At 36.0% G+C, this 10,918-nt stretch overlaps 1 protein-coding gene across 3 annotated transcripts in view; it reads left to right on the forward strand.

Annotated features, from left to right (window-relative positions):
* Positions 1-6,368: 6,368 nt before the first annotated feature.
* Positions 6,369-10,918, forward strand: part of LOC115431554 (porphobilinogen deaminase) — a 17,364-nt gene continuing 12,814 nt past the window's right edge. For 2 of the 3 annotated variants that reach the window (XR_003937112.1, XM_030151984.1), the window contains exons 1-6: positions 7,654-7,967; positions 8,084-8,137; positions 8,410-8,482; positions 9,890-9,939; positions 10,177-10,232; positions 10,513-10,590. Coding sequence is in view for 2 of the 3 variants with exons in the window: in XM_030151984.1 (XP_030007844.1) it covers positions 7,938-7,967; positions 8,084-8,137; positions 8,410-8,482; positions 9,890-9,939; positions 10,177-10,232; positions 10,513-10,590 (341 nt within the window). In the remaining variant the exon portion in view is untranslated. Of the gene's footprint in view, positions 6,553-7,653; positions 7,968-8,083; positions 8,138-8,409; positions 8,483-9,889; positions 9,940-10,176; positions 10,233-10,512; positions 10,591-10,918 lie in introns of those variants that run through there. The other variant, XM_030151985.1, reaches the window with a different exon arrangement.

The raw sequence follows: 10,918 nt of genomic DNA on the forward strand, positions 1-10,918 counted from the left end.
AAATACCATAGAAACACTAATATGTAACTTAATGGAGAACTTTGTACAATTGAGTCCAATATCTGTCCAATATTTGTACAATTGAGTCTAATATCTGTCCAATATTTGTACAATTGAGTCCAATATCTCCTAAAATATATCACTTACATTCACCATCAACCATTAACCCTTTCATGCACACTGGTCACTACAGTGGACAGCTATTCTACAGCTGTCCCCTTGTATACTCATGGATTTTGTTGTTCTTTTTGTTCTTTTGGTTTTGTTTTGGGGGGTTTTTCTACACATATCTTTATTAAAGTTTTAAGACACTACATATCTTTTCTGACATGAACTGGTAATATTATGTAGATCTCTCCTGAGCATAAACCCCCCGGATCACAAGCCCTCCCCATAGTTTTCACATAATTTATCAGTAAATACATGTTTCTGTGCGTCAAAAATTAAACGTGTGGTGTCCAGCTGAGTGGACATTTTTGCAACTTCATGAAAAATAGGTTCATGAGAATTTTTTTTTTTTTTTCATTATTTTTTTTTATGTATTTATAAATTTTTTAAAAACTATTTTTTATTATCATTTATTTATTTATTTATTTTCCAGAAAAAAAAATTCAATCGCATTGTTTTTTTCATGCCTAAAGAGGAATAAAAACACTCAGGAAAAAATTTTGATTAAGGTTCTCATAATTCATGCATGAAAGGGTTAAAACAGCAAGTCGGATGCATTCATTATTTTTATTTACATGTGCTTGTTTAATAAAATACAAATGCAAAAATATATGTGAATGAACCTGAATTTAACAGAAAGAGAATAAAGAAAATTAAATATAATTTAATAATAAAATACATACAGTAATAGATGGCTGAAAATAAAAAAACAAACAAACAAACAGTAACAAAGGGCTAAAGAGTAATCTGATATTAAATGTTTAAAGTGGTTCTAAAGTGGTTATGTGTTTTGGGAGACAACATAGTATTAATGGCATTTTCCAAAAGGCTTTTGTTTCCAGCAGCGCCAGATTTAGAATTTGGTGAGGCCCTAAGCTATATAAAGCCCTGAGGCCCCACCCCTTTTAAATTACACTAGTCTCTGAAAGCTTCAAAATATATAATCCCTTTAATTATGTGAAAAACTGAAAATATATTGCCTTTTAATTTTTATTAATAATATTCAATAATAAAGATTGTGTTGTAAAATAAAAAATATATATATATTACAGAATCCTCTAAGTTACACCTTGAAACATTTTCTGTCTTGATTTCACAAAAGCAAAATCATTATGTCATTAAAAGATATACTACGCAACTTATTGCTTTCTATGCACATGACGCTAAGAGCAGACCATTTTTCTTGAGACATAGTTGGTCTCAGTTCATTTTTTATTCTCTTTAGCTGTTAAAATGATCTTTCTCCTGAACAATTTGTTGCCATCAGACATAGAAGTTGTCATAATATTGCTTCCACATGAGGGAAAACTAAATAAATCTTATCTTGAAAAATGATTCGATACAGATCTTTTTGTTGAATTTGTTCTTTTCCAGGATAATTCTGCTTGACATAATGATGGAAGTGCCTCAGTTCACCTGTGAGCTTAAAACACAATTATATACACTATAATTTCATGAATTATCTATAGCACAGGTGTCAAACATGTGGCCTGGGGGCCAAATCCGGCCCGCCAAAAGGTCCAGTCCAGCCCCTGGGATGAATTTGTGAAATGCAAAAATTACACTAAGATGTTCAGGTTCCACATTCTGACCAATTCAGTCTCAAGTGGGCAGGATTCAGTAAAATACCACCATAATAACATATAAATAATGACAAATCCAATTTTTTCTCTTTGTAAATGTAAATATTTTCATGTATATACACTAAAACAAAAAATGTGAATAACCTGAACTGAAATATGACCAACCTGAAATGTCTTAAGAGAAGTAAGTGCAACTTTAACAATATTCTGCCTGTTATTAAATGTTTTGTGTATTTGTAGATCCACTGTGATCTGTAAGTTATAATGTACATGTGTAAATGATAAACTGAGGCAGAATATTGTTAAAATTACACTTATTTTTTTCAGTTTGTTCATGTTATTCACATCTTTTGAAAGGATAGTTTGTTGATGTAAACCTTTTCGGAATGTAAATGTACTTTTGTCACTCTAATACTTAGAGAAAAGTTTAGAGGTGACATTACTTATATATTATTATGTTATTAATTACTGGTTCGGCCCACTGCAGATCAAATTTAGCTGAGTGTGGCCCCTGAACTAATATGAGTTTGATACCCCTAATCTACTTACATAAGAAATATTTATAGTAAATATTACACATCACTAATAATTCAGCTATCTAGTAAACACAATTATAGATTATTAATTTATAAAATTTTAATTTCCAGACAATGCATTGAGTAAAATAAAATAAAAAATCTGCCACTTTTTGAGCCCCCTGCAGATTACAAGGCCCTAAACTCTAGTTTATTTATCTTATACCTAAATCCAGCACTGGTTTACAGGCACTCACAAAGTAGATATTGTCTGTTGTCCTTTGTCCTATTTAGATGTCACATTTGTTTGTACTTTCATCAAACCTTGATGTATGATTGTAAAAGTAATGCCTCAGTCACAAGTACCGTTACGAACGGCTATGAACTCCATACGAACGATTTATGGAACATTTCGTACAACCTTTTCAAGAATGGTAAGAATGGAGAGTTCATAGACCATTCCTAAGATCATACCCAGGTGGATGATCTTGTGCAAGATTTTCTTTGAACGTGCTACGAAATCACCTTTCATAGGGCGCCCTAATGAATGCCTTAGAAACAAACTAAGAACAACGCACAATGTTCATTGATCAGGAGGCCATTCCAGAACTCCATGTTCCTGTGGTGGCCACAAGTAGATCACAAGAGCACATTACGTTATTAGGGGCCCTTTACGGTGTTCACACAAACAGACATACAGACAGAGATCTGCATGGCATTCTTAAGGTGGACATAAGGTGTTAGTAATAGGCAGTAGCACGTCATTCATGCAGCATTCATGATGTTCTTAGAGGGGGTCTTATACAAATTTTCAAGACGGAGTGAATGACTGGACTCAAATGCACAGTGCTGAAGGGAAAGTGTTTTGTTAACAGAAAAATAAACATGAAGAAACAACACAAAACCTGGAGGGAGATAATACAGAGTCCACGGGGTGATGGGGATCAGGGTGATGGAGATTCTTCATTTGATGTATTATTATGACTCTTAATTTTTTGTGTTTAACAGTGTAGGTCAGTGTTTCCCCTCAGCACGGTATGTGGAATCCCCATACAGTATATGTCTAAATGGAGTCGATAGCACTTTAAAACTATTTATTTATTTATTTATTTATTTTTTGCTTCATCTTTAGTTTTATCACAATTACTGATAAAACTAGAAGCACTCGGAGAGCGCAGACCTCCGCCAAGGCTGATCAGTGGCCCCCCACATGGGCCCCCCCACCCCCGATCGCCACCAAAATTTAATCATTTCTTCCTTATCCCATTTCCAACAAACCCTGAAAATTTCATCAAAATCTGTCCATAACTTTTTGAGTTATGTTGCACACTAACGGACAGACAAACAAACAGACAGACAGACAAACAAACCCTGGCAAAAACATAACCTCCTTGGCGGAGGTAATAAGATACAAATAAAGCTTTGCATATCTGCCTTATAACAAAGGCATTTAGGGAGACCATTCAATTTTATTGAATTTTATTGCAACCCCACCCCCCACCCCCAATCGCCACCAAAATTTAATCATTTCTTCCTTGTGCCAGTATCAACATTTCCTGAAAATTTCATGAAAATCCATCCTTAACTTTTTGAGTTATCTTGCTAACAAACAAACAAACAAACAAGCATGCATGCACACACGCACACAAAGCGATCACAATACCTCCTGGCGGAGGTAATAAAAACACATTGTGTGGTCCAGCAGAAATCAAGGGTGGATCCCCTGGCTCCCTGCCTTCACTTTCTCCATCTGCCTCCTCAGCGTCTGCCTCTGTCCCTCTTTCAGAAACCAAGAGTTCACCATTTTCATCCCTCACCCTGACATCATCTTTTTCCTCTTCTTCACTTACTTTCTTGTCTGTTCCTTTCAGTGGCCCTCTTCAGCTCTGATCCTCCTGGTTTTTCAATCATTCTTTCTTCTCCTTCATTTCTCCTTCTCTTCCTCCTGCTCATTCCTCAATTTTTTCCCCCAAAATAACTAGTAATACTGTTACTTTTATTTTTTCTTTTCATTGTGGCCTGCAAGTGTCAACATGTGAAAATTTAAGGGTTAAAATCCTTGTATTTTTCTCACTGTATTTGTTACTTTCCGAGTTTGACAGTAAAGATGTAACCTGCTTTAACTCTGCAGGCCTATTGCTGTGACACTGATCACACTGTCACTGAAACTTAAGCCCCTAAAACAGCGACCTTCTGAATTCAAATCAGTTTTTGATATCTGGGTCAATATATAATTGAAGGACTTTTTGAGTTACTTTTACAGGGTAACATAGTTGACAGGTATAGTTGACATTTTTGCTGTTTTCAGGCCTAAAATCAACATAACCATAACATCACATGGCATTTTTAAAGAAAGATTTTTATAAATGTCATATATACAATTGATGATTTATAAAGATATTGTTGACCTAAGACAACGATAAATACACACTTGACTCACACACTACTTTATATTAAATAACTAAGGAAGAAGAGAAAGAACATATCTTGGAGTCTTGCCAGTGTTTTCTTCAGGAGGAAATGACATCATGTGGAGCAGGTCATGTGATTTGAAATTAACACACTTCCTTGAGAGATGTTTTTGTAATGGGTAACTTAGTTAAAAGGGATTTCTCAGACACAGATACAATTTGTTATTTTCCACATAAAATTTGATATATGGCCAAAGAAGAAATATCTGTCATGATTATCTCAACTTAATAAAAAGAACACAATCAAAACAGTTTTTGAATAAGCTCATTTTCTAATTGTTTAGCTAATTAGAAGGTGGTTGTTATTAAATTCGGATGGTTATTTAGTTGACATTTTAGTATATTATTTATTAATTATTTATTCATAAGTGATTGTTTCCGTAATTAAATAATTATGGAATTTTTGAAGAGATGATCATAATGAACATAAAACACTTTTTTTTTTTTTTTTTACTTTTAATAAAGATGTATGCAAAATATATCCCATGGACTTCAAAAGTCCCTCAATTATATACTGACCTATCTAACTGCTTCATAAACTGTTTACTATAGTCAGCTAGCTGATCCGAGGGGAAAATGCTCCAATAAATCACACACGACTGAGACACTTTTGGCTAGCAATGAATGAACATACTGAACCATCTCCTTTAGTAAATATTCCATTCATTACATATTTAACTTGATTTTAACTTTGTGTGTTAGGGAAACTGACTCGACCTGGAGAAAGCTGGGTGGCTCAGTCGTTCCACTCTTTTATTTTAATACTTTGGGAGGCTTTTGGGCATAGTGCTGAAACTAGTAGGGGTTGCAATAGAATTGCAGAGTTTGAGGACTCTACAACCCTACAATGGGGGCAGTTTACACAGAGATCCTAGAAAAAAGGTGATATGGTGATCCCACCTTTTTGCCACCATTAACTGATTTACACAGCCAAGCCAGAGGAGTAACAGAGGTGAGACAGGCTGGACACAGCGATTGGGTGTAAAATTAAGTTTTTACCTCATCTGCCATGGATTAGTGATGTCCAAAAATGTACTGGCCAAAAATATTTTTCACCGACCAAATAAAAAAATCATGCCTTATTTTACTTAAAATAATTATCATACATATTTATTATGAAAATTCAGAGGCAATACAGTACCGTGACAGTTGTGGGACCAAGTGATCCCACCATTTTGTTTACACAGCTGTCGTTCCGGAATAAAGGTGAAATATTCCTGGAACAGAAGTGCTGTGTAAAGGGGGCTAAACACTATTAATCTAATATAACGAGAGGCTTCGGTGAAAAAACTCCTGTTTTTACATTTCTTTATTATACTCAACAATCAAATTATTGTTGAGTTTTACACTATAATATTAGTTGTTTTCCTTTATAAATCGAGGGACTTAGTTAAACAATTCGTAAGAAAATGTAAAGACACAGAGGTTTCCAAAATGCATATTTGTGTAAAATAAAATAAAATAAAATAATAAACTACCAAGATAAACTACCCATATATTCAAAGGCACAGTTATTCCACAACACAAGAAATACCAATGTCTGCAAATGTAGTAACAGGGAAGTTAAGACAGACGCTTTTCCTGCTAGAGGAAACTGGTCGACGGAACAAGGAAATGACCTCTACCCGGTGCAATGTTATCTGAGACTCTGTGTTCATTCATTGGATGGCAGCACGGGAGAGGCATCGACCCTGTGTTTGATAAGGAATTCGTGATTTTGAATGGTCTGTGTGTCGCTTAAAAGCTCATCTTCATTTGTTCGGCATCACCAGATCTAACCGGATCACCAACATGTCTGAAGAAGTGGCTTCTCCGGTGAGTTTTAGCTAGAATGTCCCGGCGGTTTGCGACATGCTCCAAGCACGCTCAGTGGTCGGCCACAGCCATTTCCGGGTTCCAGTCAGATAGAACGCTGTGATTGGCTGATGTGTATGTATATCACAGTATAACGGCTTTTCATTGGATGAAAAAAAGAGAGGGCGACGGAGCCAGTCTGTCAAGACCAGCACCGACATGAGAAAAAAAACGAAGTCGATTTGACTGGATCTGGACACCGTTAGCCTCGTATAGAGCCTGACAGGTCAACTGAATACTGTATTTAACGACTGTTACTTTGGTCGCCTAAGATTTGTTTCACCTTAGTGAAAAGCAGCAAGTCCTTGTAATCGGTACAAATGTTCATGTTAGTGGTGTATTAAGACCTTTTATTCTTTAAGAGGAGAAGGCAACAAACATACTCAAAAACTGTATTTCTTAAGTATTTACGTATCAGTATTATTACGTATTATTCACGTATTAGTCCCACCCTTTCCCTCTACCAAAAATGTACGTGATATGTTTATAAATGTATGTGATATGTTTATGTAAACTTCAATATGTTTTATCAAAGTATAAATATTTGTTATATATTTGTTATTATATCGTAATGATGCTGAATGGAGGACTAGCAAGTCCTTCCTGTTATAACTTTGTGCTATCAATGTAAGGGTAAACTAGCTTTTAGCAGCCTGGTCTTGACCAGCTCAAATGTAAAGTGTCATGAGATAAATAAAGTTTGATTTGATATTCATAGGTTTGACAACCTTTTAAAAAGACCAGGAGGATGGCTCATTTGCCATGATCCCCTGAATTCTGAAACACTCTTGATACCAGTTGGATTAAAAAAATAATCCCATCTGTAACAAATTAAATAACCTCTCTTCATCATGTATTCTATAGCTGCACATCTAAAAGTGTGTGAAACAGCCAGAGGTATGAATAGATTTGTTAACTGAAGTGCAGTGAAACTTTGATGTCACTTATGAGGAAGCTATTACAGCGGTGATCATTTCTATTTTTTTTTTTTTTTTTTTTTTTTTTAGTAATTTTCCCCCTAGTATTTGCTATCATGTCATCTGTGCTGTTTGGTGACTGACCTTTCAGAAAGACAGTCAGATACCCACACACTGCTTTATGGCCACGCCTCATACCCTCAACCCTCCTTAGCAACCCCTCCCTGCCTTTATAACGAACTTAATGAATCGGCACACTTATCTTTTGGAAGCAGAGAAATCTTGGGGTGGGGGTCCTTTTAAAAAAAGGCTAGTGTTCAGTATCTTGAGGCTATATGACCTCAGCACAGCTTCTTACCAAGACAGTCCTAGTTGCACAGTGAAGACAATAGGCTCTACAGTACAGACGCTCAGAGTGGACACAGAATTATGGAGGAAGGACCATACAAGTACATCAGGGTGAGACGAGATGGGGAGATGCTTCGACATTAGTAGGAGAGGTGGCCGTATATGCGTCAGAGAGTTTGAAGGGGTAGTTTAGACTCTTTTGGCTGATTCCTGTCTTGTTTTTGCAGGATGGGAATGGCAAGGTTATTCGAGTCATCCGGATCGGAACTCGCAAGAGCCAGGTACCGTACTGTGCATTGTGTGTCCTCAGTTATTCTTACTAACAAAGCATTTCCAACAATGTGGCTTTTGTGCGTCTTTGCTTTGCTATGTCAGTTGCATCTGAATCATCTGATGCTGCTTCAGATACGGCAGAAGAAGAGGAGGTCTGGGCATCTTGCTGCAGAGATAACCAGGCTTTGTCTTCACTATGTCTTATTAATGTACTGACTCCATGGACTTGAATCAATTAAAGTCCAACTAAGTTCACATTCTTCTATGTTTTCTGTTCCAGTTGGCTCGCATCCAGACGGACAGTGTTGCAGACAAACTGAAAGAACTGTACCCTGACATCCAGTTGGAAATAAGTGAGAACAATCCCAGGCTTTATTTTCTGTCTTAGTATTTGAAGTTTAGGGTTTTATTCAGGATGGGACCTCAGTTGGAAATGGTGGAAATAAAACTCTCTCCTACTTTCTTCCTTTTTTTGGCACAATTTTGGTTTAAATTTAAAGGAGTGATATTTTCCTTTTTTTTTTAATGGAATTATGCATTTTTAAACATTTCCCTGTGGTCTACATAAACTGGTAATGCTATGCTTGGGTCTTAATTCTTCATTAATTAAACTCCACAGGCCCATTTTCAACCCTATTTCTGAGTAATGACATGAAAAAAGTCGTTTTGACTTTTTTCATGTCATTAAATATGAGCCCTTTACAACCAACAACTGAACATTTTAGGCAATTAGGTAATTTTGGGCTCAAAGTTTGGACATATTTTCAGCATGGACTACAACTGCTACTGCTGACAAACAATTATGGCAATACTCGGAGAAAAGTTCGTCAGAAGTCTTGACCTTATATGTGCAAATGTCATGACGTAACTAGTTATAGATGCAACAAATTAAAAAGAAATTAAAACGGATTGTAGAAATGCACTCAGTTTTTGCCAAAATGAATATAAAGATAGCTTTGCAGCACCTGGCGGGTTCCAATTCAAACTTTTTGAACTATTAGGGTCCCCAAAAAGACTTATAAACGTGGGTTTAGCAAAATATGATCCCTTTAAAGATTTGTCATATAAAAAGCAACATGGCATTTCCATCTTTTCATTAGGTCAGTAAGATCAGGAGCATTTGGGGGGGACAGCAGTATGTACATGAGGTTCAAATATATTGTGAGGAAAAAAGAGGAAAAATTGAAGGGCTAGGTTGTTTTGTAAATCATAATCAAATGAGATGATATTGAAATAATTTCAATGACTTTTCATTGATGCTTGAAATATATAAAATGCACATAACTTAGCTCTGTGTTATTTAAAGGTTAGAGCTAAAGGTTTCTCACTTTATTCTGCTCATAGTGAAACTCTGCATTTTACCCATCCCAATACACACACATTTGTGTATTGAGTTTGTGTAATCTTTCCTTATGTTATGTTTATATTCATTTTAAGAAGACTGTATATCATTGAAATAGATGCATATAATTTAACAGTTAAAAAAAGGAACGTAAAAAAGGGAGAAAAGCAATGGGAGGAGATCACATGGAAAAGTTATGTTTTAAAAAGAATAATATGAAATGATTTTTAAAAGTCTGCTTGATTATGAAAACTTCAGTCAGTTTATGTGTGGAAATAGCATTGAATTTTGTAACTGACATACCTATTACATATCTTGTAGCTTGTCCAATATTTGTGACGATGTTTTCCTTTAGTTCTTACTTAATTGCACAGTTTCTGCATCTTTAATCTCATAATGATATGTGTCTTCTTTTCAGTTGGCATGTCAACAACAGGAGACAAAATCCTGGACACAGCTTTATCAAAGGTGAGGCTGTTCTTTAAATATTTGGAGCAAACCAAAGGCTACATTTTAACAAATCAACATGAAAAAAATTCTGCAAATTTTAATAAGCACTTTGTACTGACTCAGTATTTAGTTGTTGCGGCTAGCAGTCTTTTAAGTGATGGGGTGTTTGATTTGATGTTGCTTGAATGATATACCATGTCACATGAATGAAAAAGGTAACATTGTAATAGAAAAGTGCCACTTGTGTGTTTTCAGATCGGAGAGAAGAGTTTGTTCACCAAAGAGTTGGAGAATGCTCTGGAGAGGAATGAGTGAGTGTCACTAGTGTCATCTGTGACTGACACCACTCCAGCTTCACTTTTGTTTCACTTATCCAGTTGGTTGTCCTTCGTACTACTTCCTCTCACAGCTCAAGTGTCTGTAAGCTTCTGGTCAAGTCCTTACAGAAGGAAACCCTTTGATTTCTTCAGATGTAGCAGGTGTCTCAACTCTGTAGCTGCACTGAAGCTATAAAGCTCAACACACCAAAGAAAGGCTGCACTATACCTTTAAAGGATTATGTATATGTTCATTCTGTTTTATGTCTCACAGGGTGGATCTGGTAGTCCACTCGCTGAAAGACCTTCCCACTACTCTGCCTCCTGGATTCACCATCGGGGCTGTGCTAAAGTGAGTGTGCCGTACTTACATTAAGGCTGAATTAAATATAATCTGAGCAAAGAAGCTGGAAAATAAGAAAAGGATTTAAATTAACAATGACTACCAGCAGTTAGGTTTTCTAGCTTCAACATCTGTTCATTCTACGGTCTCCAGTCTCAGTCCCATCACACACATGTACGCACATAAGCATCAGAGTGAAGGATCAGCCCCTTCATGCTGTTCCATTGGTCAACAGTTATTGGAGACCAACAAATATAGGCCCTTTTCCATCAAAATGCCAGGAACTTTTTTACCCAGGTAAAGCCAGGTAAAAAAGTTCCTGGTAATCTGTGTGCTT

This window comes from Sphaeramia orbicularis, chromosome 13 (assembly GCF_902148855.1).
Source record: "Sphaeramia orbicularis chromosome 13, fSphaOr1.1, whole genome shotgun sequence".
Classification (NCBI taxonomy): Eukaryota; Metazoa; Chordata; class Actinopteri; order Kurtiformes; family Apogonidae; genus Sphaeramia; species Sphaeramia orbicularis.